This window comes from Chinchilla lanigera, unplaced genomic scaffold (assembly GCF_000276665.1).
Source record: "Chinchilla lanigera isolate Chin_1 unplaced genomic scaffold, ChiLan1.0 scaffold00002, whole genome shotgun sequence".
Lineage (NCBI taxonomy): Eukaryota > Metazoa > Chordata > Mammalia > Rodentia > Chinchillidae > Chinchilla > Chinchilla lanigera.
The window spans coordinates 2,668,059-2,684,337 of record NW_004955403.1 but is presented as its reverse complement, the minus strand read 5'-3'; the positions used below and the strand labels follow the sequence as shown (position 1 = coordinate 2,684,337).

Sequence of the window (16,279 nt, the reverse complement as noted above, 5' to 3'; positions counted from 1 at the left end):
TTGTCCCTTTACGGCCCTGTGATTTTTAAGGTTTTTTTGTTTGTTTGACTCAGGTTTCTGAGAGACCAAGCAGAGCTTCCACTCACTGCAAGCTCATTTTCTCTAGAAAAATCCCCACGGCGTGGAGAGACACGGAGAGCACGGTCTCTACTATCAGTGCCAAGTAATTATAGACTGCAAATCAAGTGAGAATGTGTGTTTGGGGCTAGTCTTTGGGGGTGGTTAAGATGAAAGCTGGTTTTTGTAGGTGTTGCCCAGCGTGGGACGGAGAGCGGCGACGTGCAGCGTGAAATTTTAGAGGGACTTGGGGACCCCTGTGTCCCGCTGCAGTGTTGCATCTGCTGGCCCGTGGCCCCCGAGCTCACGCATGCAGGGGTGACACTGAGTCCAGCAGCCCCACGCCCGTGGCCAGAGACCGAGGATGGTGTAGCACAGTGCGGAAGCCGTGGGCAGCGCCTTGTCATTTCAGTGGACACTGTCACAGTGTGAACGTGTTTAACTTGTTCCATCCTACACTAGTGTTTTTAGGCACGTAGCTTTAGTCTTGTTTTCAGAGCACACCTTTAACCCCGGTCATGACGGTTCACTCTAGTTACATCTCCACACTGGATGGCTGGACACCACCTCACCACCTGGTGCCTCAAGGACAGACAGGTTTAACGGGACACAAGCTGAGTGGGCCTTTTGATTTCCTGGGTGCATTTAGTCTTTTGACCACTGAGAAAGATCATGCCAGTGGCCCCAACGCCTCCAGACCACTTCAGATGCGTCCTCTCTTAACTCCACTAACGTCTTTCATTTCCCAGTCAGTGCCAGTGGATCCATCGCTGCTCCCCATGGCCATGCCAAGGTGCCTGGTTGTCTTCTGCCTGGAGAGTTTATTATCCGAGACCCCTTCCCTTGGTCTCCGCCTCTCTCTAACGCAACAATTGGAATAACTACCGCCACTCCACGTGGAACCCTTCCTAGCTTCTAGCGCTTTCCATCAGTTAAGTCCAGACTTCTGTCCTATCCTCTCTCAAAAGTGACCTTATTGGGGCTGGGGATTTAGCTCAGCGGCACAGTGCCTGCCTGGTAAGTGCAAGGTGATGAGTTCGATTTCTGGTACTGGAAAAAAAAAACAAAACAAAAAAAACCCAAAAGTGACCTTATTAACAAAACACTCACTCATGGGTTTTACATACCATATGTTCATTCACACATACTGTAGTTAAAGAGTACTCCTAGATGGTTTTCAGCATGGAGATGAATAAACAGGCGAAATCACAGGTCGCTATGACGGAAGCATGATGCTCCACGTCTGGAGAGAAGTAGTAAAATGAGGCAGAGACAGGTAAAATGACTCTTTCAGGGAGCCCTTCCCTTATAATGTGTTGTTTTGCTTACACCACCAGGCCTTTCATTGAATGGCCGTGTTTTGGATGCGTGTCATGTGCCAGGCATCATGTCAGTTCCCCGGGAAAGAAATGACCAGAAGTGAACTTTCTATCCCCAAGGATGGGGGACCATGGAAGGAAGGCAGCACAGGAAGGAGCAAAGGCACACGCAGGCCAGAGAGGCACCAGGTGATGTCACGTGCCCAGCCATCAGGACCCACAGTCCTAGGAGAGGCGCTGCGGCTTGTACCACGCCCCATCCCTCCTCCCACCCAGAGCCAAGCAGATTTTATCTGCAAGTAATTTTGAAAGAAAAGTATCATTTGACTGTTGTGTAGTTTTTCTTCAGATGGCTGGGTTTGTGTTCTTTCCATGCTCTTACCTGCCTAATTTTTCTGAGCACAGTGAAGAAATCTTTGCCTCACATATTTAATCCTTTTATGTGTTTTAAATTACTGTGAAAACTTGTGGGCAGTTGGTGCTCTGAATATATCACCTAGAGGTGGAAACGTTACAGGGCGCTGCAGCTGTGAAAAATAAAGCATTCCTGAAAGGTGACTTAACATTAACATAAAAGTTAAAAGTTTACTCTGGTAAGGGCAGCGAGCTTTCTGAAGATAAAGTGAAATCAAAGTCAACGTAGCGAACATGAATCAAGGGTTAATAGTTTACTAACGCAGCTGGGGTGTGAGTGTGCTGGACGAGAGGAACTCAGCAAGAGGAGTTAATGGCTGTCCAGTGGTGCTTGCCGAGGTACCAGGTATCCTGGTTAGAATGCACTGCCTTCCCTATGTCCCTGCTGTTACCAGTGCACGTTTCTGCTCAGGATGGGACACAGGTGTAGGGATGGCCGCAGTTCTTCAAGGTAGTTTTGCTTATAGACATCAATTTGAGTGGAAATTATGTAACCAAAGGCAGTTTCCTTTCACCTGTCTCTCTGGTTGTGAGGTTTGCACAGAACTTCATGTTAGCTTTTAGTTTTCATTTCAAAAAGTATGTTGCCAATCCAGAAAAACAACGGCCACTGGCTAGTACCCAGCCCTAGCTGCTAATTTATATTCAGGAGCTGGTGCCGAGTGCTTTGAAACTTCCTTCGCTGTGGAAGTCGGTGCCTATTCTGTGTGAAGAGGTGACCGTTGACATCCTGAGAGGTGACAGAATTTCCCCTTGGTCTCAGGGTCCGAAGGAGCCACATGTTAGAGTTGCATCTCTAAGCCAGTGTTTGGGGCTGCCTCCGTGGTGAACTGTGGTGTGTGTTCCTTCCACGTTTGCTGAGGGGCTGAAGCCTCGGATTCCTGCGACGCTGTCAGGTAGAGGCAGGAGGTCCTGGGACTGGCTGAACAACCCAGGAGAAGGCGTGTGGAACCTCGGCCCTGGACATCTTAGTGAATGAGCTAAAACACAATGATAACTGGGTTAAAGCAATCATTTCTAGTGCGTTTTCAAGACATAGTTGAGAACTATTTGGGTGACAGAACACCTAGGGAAAGGAGGAGGTACAGTGACCCTTCATGCAGGAAGCGGCTCCCTGCATAGATCCTGTCACTCATGAATGTGGAGATGGATGGCCTTTGGCCTGCTCTGTGCATGTTTCTTTGTCCTGTGCCCCTAAGTCAGGCGGGCAGGTGGTTCGGGTTCCCCAGGACAAGGAACACTTCCTACAGACCCCAGTGGTGGAGGCCTTCCCGGTAGCTGCAAATAATCTAGCTTTGTATTTGTTTTTGTTCATGACACGTTAACTATCTTTACGGGTAGATTGTTTAAAAATAAATATACTAACCTATTGATGATGCTTTTTTCTAAAATATTAAGTGTTTTATTTAGAATAAAATGTTTTATTTAAAATTCTTAAGGAACTCAAAAATTAAAGGAAAGAAGTATTTATTGTAGGTAGCAAATACATATGTAAGAGCAGTCGGATGAACAGATAGACTGGACTCACAACTTACTGAGGGGGTGACAGTGTAGAAGATAGTCAAGGTATGCAATGAAATGTCACTGAAGATAGAGAATAAGACATACTCCAAATAGATTAAAAAAAGAGAATAGCTTAGGGATTTGGAGGTGAGATGGGGAGTGAAGAGGACACAGAACCGAGCGAGGGAGGCACTGAAATAAACTAAGAGGCCTGCTAGGGTTTGCCTGGGGATAAAGTAGGGTGGTTTGCACAGGGTGAGCTCAAAGCAGTGAGTGTGGGCTGAGTTTTCAAGGAAGGAGAGATGACCACAACCACTTGCAGATCAACAGGATATTCTGTTACTGCTTTTATTTGCTATGTTTAAGAGGTGATCCATGCAGAAGAGTAGAAGCCAGGGGAGAGGTAGAATTTGTTAATGAAAGAAAGAAGTGGTCATGAGGACCTGGTCTCCTAGAAATGCAGGGAGGAGGGGATGCAAGTTTACACAGAAGTGTTGGCTTTGGCTAACTTTCTCTCTCATCTTTGCATTGAGGCTTTGGGATTTTTAGATGCAGGAAGTGTATTCCTCTTGTGCTCTGTGCTGAGCAGGCAGATAAGTAGTAAAATACTGTAAATAAGCAGCCACAAATCAATAGATAAAGGCTTTTTACTGCAGAATAGTGTCATTTTCTCGTCTGAGAGCAAAACCAAGAGAAATGAATAGCAGTTCAGTACAGATGTTATCAAAGGAAATTATCCATCATCCTTTGTAAAGATGGACATGAGTCCGGTTGAAAGAGATTGGTTACGTGCACGTCCTCACGTCTGCTCCAGCAGGCTAGACCAGGTCACTTTGCCTTCTTCATTTCAGACTGTAATGGTGGCTTGTATGTGCAGCCCCTGCATCTGCTCCCCTGGGTCACTGTGAAGCCAGACAAGTTCAGAGAAGTGGCATTTTACCATGAAAATAGACTGGATGCCAGGCAACTGGGACTCTAATTCCAGCTTGATCACTAATCCCATTCATTGGACAGGAATTTTAATCTGTCTTAGTTTCAACAAAATGAAGAAAGTGATTATAACAACTAAGGTTCCTTTAGCCTTACTGTCCAGATTTTTAAAAATGTGTTAGTAGGGTTTCTAGTCTTATAATACTTGAAATAACCAACTCATAAACAGAAAAGTTCGTTTTGTTCATGGTTTCGAGGGGTCCAGTCCATGATCATGGGCCCATTGATCACAGTGGGTGTTGAAAGATAATGGCAGGGAGAAAATGGCAGACTGCTTCCCTCATGGCAGGAAGTAGCAGAGAGGAAGAGGAGGGGCCAGAGGAAGGGCATAAAGACTAAAGACTTCCTCTCGTCAGGAGTTTGGCTCTTTCTTGAGGATCAAGCCTTTAACACATAGGCCTCTGTGGGACATTTAGGATCCGAATTAGAGCTACAGTTTGTTTTGTTTTAGGATACACCCACAAAGTGTGTCCATTCTTTGTAGATATTTCTCTTGCCTGAACGTCATGAGAACAGTTTGTCTGCTACTTGACTAACTGTAATATCTGATCACTTTTGAAAGAAATTCAGTTGATGTTGTATGTGTGGGTGTTGAAAAAGACTAAATCAGATTGCCGTCCTGTGTAATTTTCCTCTGGCTTTAAGTTTTGTTCACCTGGAAGTTGTCATGACTCAGGCTTCTGCTGGCCATTTGATAGTGTTGTTTGCAAACTTTCACTTGCTCGTGGCAGTTGAAAGAGTTAATTCGGTTCAGCTCAGCAGTGTCTCTTGGTGTAGACGTTCATGCATAGCCAGCTGTATGGTTTTGATAGTCAGTGTAGCTATCACTGTGGGCCCAGACAATGTGTAATTACACTTTGGTTAGGCTGATATACAGTCCATCCATCCATCCATCCATCTGGGTAGACTTCTCCAATTAGACCATGAACTCCAGGGAGGTACAGATACGTCTGTCTTTACTCCTCAATGTACTTTCACCTTTACTTCTTGACCCGCAGGGGCTGCTCAGTAGATATTTGTCAAATGAACAAATGATGTGATTTGCTGCTGTGGCCTTGTTAAGGCATTAAAAAGTTGTGACTCAGTGTCTTTTTCTATCAAATGTTGGTAGACATCACCCTTGTTACATTTGAAAGATGACAGTATGTTCGTCTGCATCTGTTCCCAAGAGTGGGAGATGTCTTAGTTGAGACCTTTGTGGTCCCCTTTGGGTTCTGCCTTGAGCCCCCTCAGATCGCTGAGAGAAACATCAACAGGGATGAAACAGGCCAAGGTTTGTGAGTGGCTGGGAACTCAGAAACTGATACCAATTGGTTGCTTTTCTTCAATCACTTCTTGCATTTCCCAAGAGCCCTAACCCTTTTCCAGTCACACCCTTTTCCTTTATCTGTTGTCATCTTTACACTCCCCTGTCATCCCCGTCTTCACACACAGGCTCTTCTTTTCTCCAGTGGCGGAGTCTTTTCCCCTCTTAGATGTTTTGCTTTCCACCCAAATGCAGGGCGCAAGCACAAGCAGGTCCGTGCTGCTGTCTGAAGCTCAGTCACGTTCCTCGCTCTGGAGTCTGACCCGCTCCTCTTTCTGCCGGTCGAGCCCTGCCAAACGAGGAGCCCGGACTCCCTGTCTTGGCCCCCAGCTGCAAACTGCCAGCTTCTCTGGCCGTTCAGTAGCCCTGTAGCTCTTCACTGGGTGACTCTATTAGGATTCTCATTCTTGTGTTTCACCAGCCCCCGCCTTGGTGTTGTAGCAGACTTTGAGGCCAGGCAGGAGACGAGAGGTGCTTGTGGGCATGACCTGGGACTTCGGAGTGCACACCCATGTATTCAGGATTATTCATTTGGTGCCCACTGTGTGCCTGGAACGTTGCCTGCCTGGAGCAGTGGTGAGAACTGTGCTGCTCGTCTCTGTTAGGATGGACAGGGGCGGGGACAGAGACTGCCCCTCACTCTCCCATCTTGGCCGGTGGAGCCAGGGCTCCCATTCCTGCATGTTTCCGTGGTCTCCCTCAATGTCACCTTCCCGGTTACCCACTTTGAAAGTTTCTGACAACCACTTCTTTGATGTTTGTTTTGTGGCAGATGATTCAAGAGAGCCGGTTTCTCATAGAAATGGCAGATGGAGTTCAGGAGAAGATTGTCCAGTGCCAGAAAGCAGGTAATTTTTTATTTGGTTTAAAAATCATCAGGATAATTCTTTGCAGGTTTTTAAGAAGTTCTTGTTCTTTCTCTTAAAGTATTTTATGGCATTGTTTTACCATGCTTTAAGTTGCAGAAGTCTTTGCTTAGCACAGAAGACCTCTGAGTGGTAACGGTGGGTTGGGTTTGTGTACATGGGAGGGAGGGCGGTGTCCCGGATGTCTGCGGAGATGATGGCTCCTCAGTCTACTTTTGAGGGTTCAGAGCTGTCAGCATCTTTACTACTGGCATGGAAGCTATGGTTTTGTTCGCACCCTTAAACCCACTTCATTTTTAGGGTTTGAGTCGTGACCCTAATTAATTGTCCATGTTTTAGCCCCATTTCATGGCCTTCATGTTAGATCGAGGGAGAGCAGGGCCCCCTCTCCGCAGTGGGTACCTCGGCCCGTTTGCGCACCCTCCCTCGGCAGTGACGCGGTGGGGAGGACGACAGTGAGGACGGTTGCCTTGTGCACGTGACGTGACACACTGGGCAGAGGCCGTCTCTCCATCCTCATAACAGCTCTGCGGCGGGGCCTCACTCTGTCTGGCTTACGAGGAGACAGCTGAGCTCCCGAGAGACGGACTCAGTGCCCCAAGGTCCCTGTCAGCCCCGCTGAGGCTGCCTTGAACCCAGACTTTACGAGTGGTGGCCCTTACCGCCCGGCAGGCTGGGATGTTTCCACAGACGGGAGACACAAACTGATGACACCGTGGGTGGTACCATGCCAGGCACCGCTCTGGGAGAGCCTCTGTGTGCCTTGGCCCAGTGCCACCCTCCACGCAGTCCCGTGAGTGACGCTCGTCACCTCTGCTTACCAGCGAGGCTCTTGGGATTGCAGCAGTAGTGGTGGCCATCATAGCCAGCATGTGAACCTGGGTCCATGCGAGTCCACACCCCACCCCTTCTGTGTGTGAGCGTGGCTCCGAGCTCAAGCACAGAGGTGTAGAAACCCGAGGGAGTCCTTGCTGCTCCTGGACCCACGTCCCACACTGCTGCATACAGGACCCTCGGTGCTGTGGTGGCGTGCCTGGGTGCTGTCCTTGAAGGAGAGTGGCTCGGAGGCTGAGTCATGTCAGATGCTTGTCCTGGAGCAGGGAGGACACGAGCAGGTTCATCCCATGCCCTTTCCTCAAGCACCGAAGGCCCGTGCTGGGGAAAAGCGACGAGACCTTGCCCTCCGGGCCTCTGGGACGAGAAGCCCAGTCAGCCCTGGGCTGCAGAGACAGCGCACTGTCCACAGGGCACTGCTCTGTTCTGTCTGCAGGGACAGTTGCTGCTGTTGTCTCGTGGCTTTCCCGGCCCAGCAGTGCCGGAGCTGTTCCCAGGGCTGCCCACTTGCGCGTTTCTTGGGATTATTTTTGAAAGTCTTTTTATTTTTAGTGAACATTTACTAATTCCTGATAGTTATCACTAGGGGCTTCAGGGCAGCTGCGGAAGCCACAGGGCTGGATCATAAAGGAAAGGGAGCCTTGAGCGCCCGCCCCCCGTGTTGCCATTTCCGCGACACCCGGGAGACCTGGCGGGGGCGACTGGGCCTGTCCTCAGCGCTGGCTCCTGGCTGTCAAATGTAACTTCGCCTGTGCCGATCGCTGCCCTTTTTCCTGTGGACGGCCTCTTGATGGGATGAATAAAAGGGGAAGGAGAATTCAGTTCAGGGCTGTGGACGTGCTCAGAAGACGTGAATGTGAGATTATATTTTACTGACGGCACGTGTACGGTAAAATGCCCATTGTTCTGACGTTTGTGCCAGGGTTCTCTGCGTTCTTTTTTCAAAGGGATGGGCTTCCACGAAGAGCTGCATAATCTGGCAGCGAAGGAAGGCTTGAAAGGAAGGAAACTCAACAAGGCGGCCGAGAGCTTTGCGTGGAACATCACGGTGCTGAAGGTAACGCAGTGCGGGGGCTGCCTCGCTTCTCCCCTCCGGCTGGCGAGCGGTACTGTGTGGGTACGCGCAGCACCAGCATGTTCCCCGGCGTGTGGCCCGGCCACCACCTGCATGCGCAGAGAGAGGGGAGACGCACCCTGGGCGGGGCCCCCTTTTAGCCACAATAGGGCGGAAGGCAGAGGACGCCATGTGTATGAGACCCAGTTCCCTCACCTGGTGAGTGTGTGTGCACATGTACGTGTGCGTGTACGAGTGTACCCGGCTCAAGTGTACGTGGCTCTTCCCTTCTATGGAAAGAACAATGCCCCATGCTGCCGGGAAAGTTCCAGCATAAGTGACTAGGGAGAGACTTACACTATGAAATATTTGGGGCCCCTTAAGATTTTTGCTTTAAAAACAGTCCAGTCTTCATAAATCCATTTCTTTTTGCAGATAGGCTTTGGGAGGTTATGGTTTGCTCTCTGCTGCAAGTCAATTTCAGGACTTTGGAGTAGACATGCCACCTTTATGTGCTCCTATGTGAAAGGAGAAATGATGTAGGCAGCTGGAATAATTTATTTTGGATTGTGTGATGGGAGAAAAAATAGCCACAAAACTAATTGCTGGCATTTGAAGAGCACTTTCGTGAGGTTGCTGTGAATCAGCAGCTTGACACCACTGCCCCACACTGTTAACACTGTCATTTTACAGATGAGAAAACTGAGGCATTGGAAGCTTTCAGATGCCACCCCAGGTTGCTCAACCAGTAAACCGCGGGGCTGGGGTTTGAACCCAAGCAGCCTGGCCCCAAAGCCCATCTTTAACTTGCTGGACAGCAATGTTTGCATGTCTGCGTGAGGTGCTAGGTGAACGAGAGATGGCACATGTGTCTCTTGAAGATTCAGTCCACAGATGTTTGTAGGTATTGAGTGCACAGAGAACCAAAGAGATACAGACCCTGACCTCATGAAGTCAGCAGTCTGTGGATGTAGGGGAAGATAGGCATCATTTGCTTAAGGGATGAGCGAAGGCCGTAGCATTGATTGAGGAGCTTATTACAGCTCTAGAGTATCATGTGGCTGCCTGAACCCGGTACACCACTTTCTGTTCAGTAGACATTTATCTGAGTGTGTTACTGTGCCAGTCATCGAAAGCGGTGCTAGTCTTCAGGTATCAAGATTACCTGGGCCTCTGGGACTGGCCTCCAGGGGACAGATGTGGAACTAATAATGCCCATCGTTACTCACACTCAGTGTGTGACCCGCAGTGGAGGCTGGGCCCTTGTGTACATTTCCCCTTCTTCCTCTAACCACTGTGTGACTTTGCAGTAATATTTGCTGATCTTGATAGAACTCGCACAATCTTATAGGTGAAGAAACTGAGGCTGGGGGATATTTTATTTTCTTGCCTAGAATCACACAGCCAGTATGTTGCAGAGCTGAGATTTTAAACTCATGTCCATGTATATAAACACTGCCCAGCCCCAGCTCCTCATGTTAGTCAGGCTTCCTGTTGCTGAGACACAATACCCACAATTCGCAGGAGGAAAGCTTTAATTCAGCTCGTTGTTTCAGGAGAGTCAGTCTGTGGACAGCTGGCTCCAAGGCAGAAACACCATGGCAGAAGGACAAGGTGTTGGAAACCGCTTAGTTGGTGGTGGCTTGGGGCAGAGTGGGGAAACAGTGCCAGAGAGGAAGGGGAAGAGACCACGTCTAGTATCCAAGAGCACACTCCATGGCCCAGGCAGACACACGGGAGTGTTGCTCTACTAATCTCGGCATTTCTTAATCTAATGAGGTGGGCATATGAGGATGAGCAGTCATACTCCATCCCTTGTAATCTGCACACCCTAACGCCTGCATAAGCCATACTAATCTCCCAATAAAGACAACAGCAAGTTCATAATTCTGCCTAACGTGATACAGCTGCCATGCATAAAATGGAGAATGTAATAATCCCTTTTCCAGAGTCTCAACAGTTCCAGCATTTTTAAAAAGTCCAATTCTCTCCTGAGACTCAAGGCAAACTCTTAGCTGTGAACCTCTGTAGAAACATAACATAACATAACATAACATAACAAACATAACATAGCAAACATAACATAATCCCAAGGGACAATAGCACAAGATAAACATTCCCCTTCCAAAAGGGAGTAATAGGGGCATAGAAAAGAATCAGATCAAAGCAAGAGTGAAACCCAGCACAGAAAACGTTATCTCCTATATGTCCAAATCTTGCATTCAGGGCAAATGGTGATGCAATGTGAGTTCCACAGGGCCTCGGTGGCCAATGGAGTCCTTGTTCCCAAGTGAAGCCTGACCTTTATTGTCTGCATTCCTCTCAGCATTGCGATCTTCTGAGCTCCAAACACACTCACCCATCAGGCCCTGTTTACAGCATGCTGGGACCTCTCTAGCTGACATCTCCAAACCTTTCAGAACTCCTTGTGCAAACCAGTTCCAACGGTTTGTAAACCACATGATAAGGTACAGTCACAGCAGGGCCCCACTTCTCCGGTAGACTGTGTGACCTCACAGCAACGCTTGCCGACCTTGATATGATTTTCTCTATCTTACTTTCCTTGTCACTGAGACACAGCACCCAATACTCACAGCTTAAAGGAGGAGAGGGTTGTTTTTGGCTCACAGTTTGCAGAGGTTTGGGTCCAAAGTTGGTTGGCTCCAAGGCAGGGCAGCATGCAGGGGCATGGAAGAGAAAGGCTGCTTGTGCCATGACGTCCAGGAAGCAGAGTGTGAAGGCGGAGGGGGAGGCCATGTGCCCAGTGACCTGGCTCTTCTGAGCAGACCCCACCTAACAGCAAGTCAGCCCTAAGCCCGACAGTCCATCCATCTTCCCACCTATGAGCCATGAGGCTTTAGGGGACACCTAGATGTACAGTAGCACCCCCCACCTCACAGGTGAGGTCACTGAGGCTTGGAGATGTTTGCGTTTCTTGGAGTCACACAGCCAGAGCATGATTTTAGACTCATGCCCATTGCTGACAACTACTGGGCTGCCCTACCTTGTCTAAAACTCAGTCAGTGTGTTCAGGAAGCCCAGCGTAGGCACGAGTGCAGGTTCTGTGTGCAAATGGACAGATGGTGGTGAGATCTGAGCCAAAGCATATATTCTGTCTGTGCATAGTAATAATATCTGAATGCTGGGTTTCACGAGGAGTTAAATGAGAGCGGACATACAGAAGGCAAAGTCACAGTGCACAGAACTAGACAGTGATCTACTGGCTGTGTCATTTTGTTTGTTTGCTTTCCACGTGAGGGTGCCCTGTAGAGGAATAGGACTTTGCCGTTGTTCTTGTGTGTCCCTGTGCTAACCTTGACTCGGGCCCGCTGAGTATTTTCTGAAGTCTGTTTTCGTGGTTGGTTGGTTGGTGACAAGCTGACTGCTCCTTGTGGCTGAGCAGATGTGGTGCACATCTTTGAAGACAGAGATTTTGAAACACAACTGGTCTTCCATCATCATAGATCGTATACTGGCGGGTGGCCTTTCAGCTTGAGCACTGGGATCTTAAGCAAGAGCAGGGACTTTTCCAAGCTCCCAGTATTTAATTTCTCTTTCCATGGGTTTGATGGACCTGATAATCTGGCAGTCTTTCCGCAAGAGTGGAACAAATTCCTCCTTGGAATGGTTAGTTTGCTAGCTGAGAGGAAGAAGACCTGGCTCAGTGGGGACTCCCCCTCTAGCCAATGCTCCGGTGCTCCTCGGAGGAGAGCCCTGCTCAGGAAGCCGCTCCTTCGTTCTCTGTCCTACTCACAGTGCTGCTGCGGTTGCTGCTGGTTCTCTAGCTTGCTACTTTAGAGCTCTTCAGAGTCTTTCATCCATGCACTCTCTGCGCTTAACGTTTGCTAGAATCAGTTTGCTCTGGTTCTAATGGTTAAAGAATGATCACCCCATAAAACATAATCGCTGCATTAATAAATACAGCAGGGCTCACCCACAAACTTCCTGTTTTCTACTGAAAATGTTTCCTTACACATGGTTTACACAACTGTTCTCCCCTGTCTAGAGCAGTGATGGCGAACCTTTTAGAGATGAGTACCCAAACTGCAACCCCAGGCCCACTTATGTATTGCTAACTGCCAGCGCTGCAGCTAAACCTGATACTTAGGCTTTTGTTGAAAAGCAACTGTTATCTGATGCTGGGCTGCAGGGTGACTTGGCTCGCAAGCCGACAGGAGGCACAGGTGTCATAGGTTCACCACCGCTGGTCTAGGGAAGGGAGTGGGAGCTTGCAGCACTCATTAAGTATGTGCGCTCTCGTTTCTAAAAGTATGTGATTCTGGTGTAATTTCCAGCGGGTAAGGGAAGAGTGGAGAGAGCCGAGAGGTGTGCTCTTGGGGCCATGGTGGGCTGGCCATGTGGAAGGGTGGCCTTGGCTTTAGAGCCAACTCAGCTGAGACTAAGAAACAGATGCTTTAGCTTGTATCTCCTTCAGGTCAGAATTATGACACTATAATATTAGTAAGTGGTAGGAAACTTGGAGAACAATTTGCAGAAAGATAGATGGCTCTACAATATAATGAATAAATTATAATTTTCCCCAGAGGTCAGACCTTAGAATCCAGCATGGAGGCAGAATCAGGATGGCCCTGAAAGCTCCTATATATGTGTTTTTCTTAATTCATACTCAGCCCACGTGAACGCAGTGCAGGGCTCTGCATCTCCCTACACATTTGCCGTGTCTGCGCCCAGTGTAATTCTCCTTTCCTTGCATTTGAATGTTACACACACCGTTAACCTCCTGTTAGAGCCGTGTCGCATGGGGTGATGCTGGTGATGCGCATCTCAGTGCCTGCTCAGGGTGCTCACCGAGCAAGACCCCTGCACCCCTCCTCACTCTCATTCCACTCTCGCTCTCATCTCTGTGCTCCGTGATGTCCTCCAGGAGTGAGTTTTGTGTCTTAGTCTGTTTGTGCTGCTGTAACAAAACATCTGAGGCTGAGGAATTAATAAATCTATTTCTCATGGTTCTGGATGGTGAGGAGCCCAAGAGCAGGGCACGCAGGCTTGGAGGGTGGTTCCAAGATGGCGCCTCCTCACTGACTGTGCCATGCAGGCCCTGTGCCAGGAGGGAAGAAAGCACAGAACAGGGCGGCAGGGCCGCACTAGTTCTCTCCAGCCCCTTTTAGGGCATGAATCCCACCCTTGAGGGTGAAGTCCTTGTGGCCTAATCATTCTGTCTTAGTTACTTTTCTCATTGCTGAGACAAAATGCCTGACCCCCAAAGTGAAAGGAGGAAAGGTTTATTTAGCTCACAGTTTGTGGAGGTTTAGTCCATAGTCAGCTGGTTCCGACGCAGGGTGGACAGCAGGCAGGCATCGCAGAGGAGAAACAGTTCATTGTATCCACATGATAGCGAAAGCAACAAGTCCTGTCCCTTGTGTTGTATTTAGGCTGCCTGCCCTAGGGCAGGTGTAGCACTCACTCCCTTAATCCCAGCCAGAACTCAGCCACACCAGTCAATGGACTGATTTGCTAATCATACACCCTTGATCCTAGCACCACACACTCCAGATCCAGCCACCTCTGAAGAAACCCTATGGCCACATGAGGCTGTGGGGGGACATCTAGACACAAGCCACAGCACCCCCCAAAAGCTCTGCCTCTTCCTGTTGTGGCCTTGGGAACTGAGTGTGACATGAATTCTGGAATGGACACAGCACAGCGGCTGTAGCACTTTGGTTATTAACACAATACTAACATCTCACAGTGGCACTTTTCTCATCTTTAGGGTTCTGAGAGGGGTACTACCATTTCCCTCCCCTAGCCAACACTTTAGGGTAAATTCTTTACATTTTGCAAGCATTTTGCTGAGGAGTGTTTTAACGTCTTGATAAAGAGCTGAGTTTACAGAATATCGCTGATTTAACAACTGTGATTTGCTATGAAGGAGAACTGATTTAGAGGTTTAGAGTCTCCAGAGCATTTGACTTTTTTAAGCACAAAAGAAACTTTCTTGTAAGGTTATCACATCCATAAAGCTGAAGTTAAACAGAGTCTGAGAGGGGAATTTGAGTGAGTTTTCCCAACATATATCTTTCTAACTTGGCCTGTCAACTATTTTACAGAATGAAATTCCATTATCTTTACATTTTTAACAGTTTATGAAGAAAATCAACTTAAGCCAGAAAAGTATCAGGTAGAGATCTCTGAAAATAATGAAGGAATATAATTAGTGAACATTTTATTGTAAAGTAAAATCTAGCTGGGTGTGGTGGTGCACGCCTGTAATCCCAGCACTAGGGAGGCTGAGGCAGGAGGATCACATGAGTTCGAGGCCAGCCTGGACTGCGTAGTGAATTCAAGGTCAGCCTGGACTACGTAGTGAAGCCCTGTCTCAAATAATATAATAAATTTATGAAGTAGACAGTTGCTAGAGAATTAGGGAGAAATAAAAGCGTTAAAGAGCAGCTGTGTTCTTATTCAGGAATTTCATCGATTACTAGCTGAATGACATGGAGTAAATAAGAAAATGAATAAAACTATTACTTTGTCAATGGTTTTTCCTATTAAATATGTATTTATTTTTGCCCCTGGATGGATTTCGAGCTTATAATCTAATGCATTTCAGTATGGGCCATAAAACTTGCCTCTTTTATAGATTTATGTTCAGAGGTTGTGACTAATCTTTCCCACTAACTTTTTGGCTTTTTGTCACTGCAAAGTCTGCTTGCCTCCAGCTTTTATCTTAAGAGATTTTTGTGTCCCCTGGGAGGAGCAGGGGCCGGCCAGTCTCACTTCCCCGCCTGGCTTCCTGGGTCCCAGCCAGCGGAGTCCCTCCCAGCCCCAGGCTTCAGGCCCTGGGAGCGCTGGGAACCTTGTGCCGGTGGGTGGTGGCGGGGTAGGCAGCCGCCTCCTGACAGAGCTCGCACACACACTGGGCACCTCTGCCATCGCTGGGAGTCAGGAGCGCGAGGGAAACGAGGAGGGCACGGGTCTGGGTTGGGAGGCTCTGTTGCCCATGCCAAGGTGGCCACAGATACTTTAAGCCACGCTGGGCGATGCTGAGCCCCTGAGCTGGTGGTGAGTGACGGGGCTGGGGGCTGCTGGGAGGGAGCAGGCGTCATCCCTGAGAGCCTTTGCTCGGTCCCAGCAGCTGCTGGCATTGTTGGTGGAGAAGGGGGCAAGGTTAAGCTCCTCCTGAGCCCTGACATTCAGAAAAGGACAGCTGTTTATGATACCAGAGAGCCCCAAGTCATGACAGTGCATTAATAATGTTCTTTAATCTAGAGATTGAACCCAGGCCCTTTGCAATGAGCTACGTCTCTGGCCCTTTTAAAAAATTTGTCTACCTACCTACCTATCATCTATCTATCTATCTTTAAAACTTTGAGGCAGGGTCTTGCTAAGTTCCTATGCCCATGCTGGGCTTGAATGTGTGATCCTCCTGCCTCAGCCTCCCTGAATGCTTGGATTTCAAAAGTGTGCCACCATGCCTGACTAATAAGCTGTTCTTACTGTTGGTATTAATACCAGTGATCGAGAAAGATAAAGCAAATAGCCAGACGCTGTCCGTCTGTGCGACTGTGGGAAAATGTCCTGCGTCTCTGCACTTCTGAATCAGCTTGGATATGTGTGCTTGTGCCGAGCAAGCTCAGCTGATGGCACGGCTCAGCAGATGTTGGAGTCCGACTTCTTGGGGCAGGGACGGGACCGCCCAGGCCGGAGCAGGCGTTGGTGGACGCAGTGTAGCAGTGACAGGGTCTTCGACTGTGTCCTGCCGTGCGGCCAGGGCTCGGCAATTTAGCACGCTTGGGGGAAGAAAAGGTTTTTGCTTAAACTCTTTGAATGTCCCCGTCGACACCGGTGCCTTACAGGCTCCCCAGCCCCGTCCCTGAGGGGCTCCTCCCGAGGCCTCTCAGGGAGCCCAGGGACTGACTTCACTTCATACCTCGTCATCAGTTCCGGTTTGCCATTGAAGCAAGAGGGCCCAGCG

The 16,279-nt window shown here is 48.7% G+C and overlaps 1 protein-coding gene across 8 annotated transcripts in view; it reads left to right on the top strand.

Annotated features, from left to right (window-relative positions):
* The window catches only part of Plcl1 (phospholipase C-like 1), a 261,560-nt gene that overhangs the window by 220,314 nt on the left and 24,967 nt on the right, over positions 1–16,279 (top strand). For all 8 annotated transcript variants that reach the window (XM_013512003.1, XM_013512018.1, XM_013512022.1 and 5 more), the window contains exons 4-5: positions 6,362–6,437; positions 8,237–8,346. In XM_013512003.1, the coding sequence (XP_013367457.1) occupies positions 6,362–6,437; positions 8,237–8,346 (186 nt within the window). The remainder of the gene's footprint in view (positions 1–6,361; positions 6,438–8,236; positions 8,347–16,279) is intronic.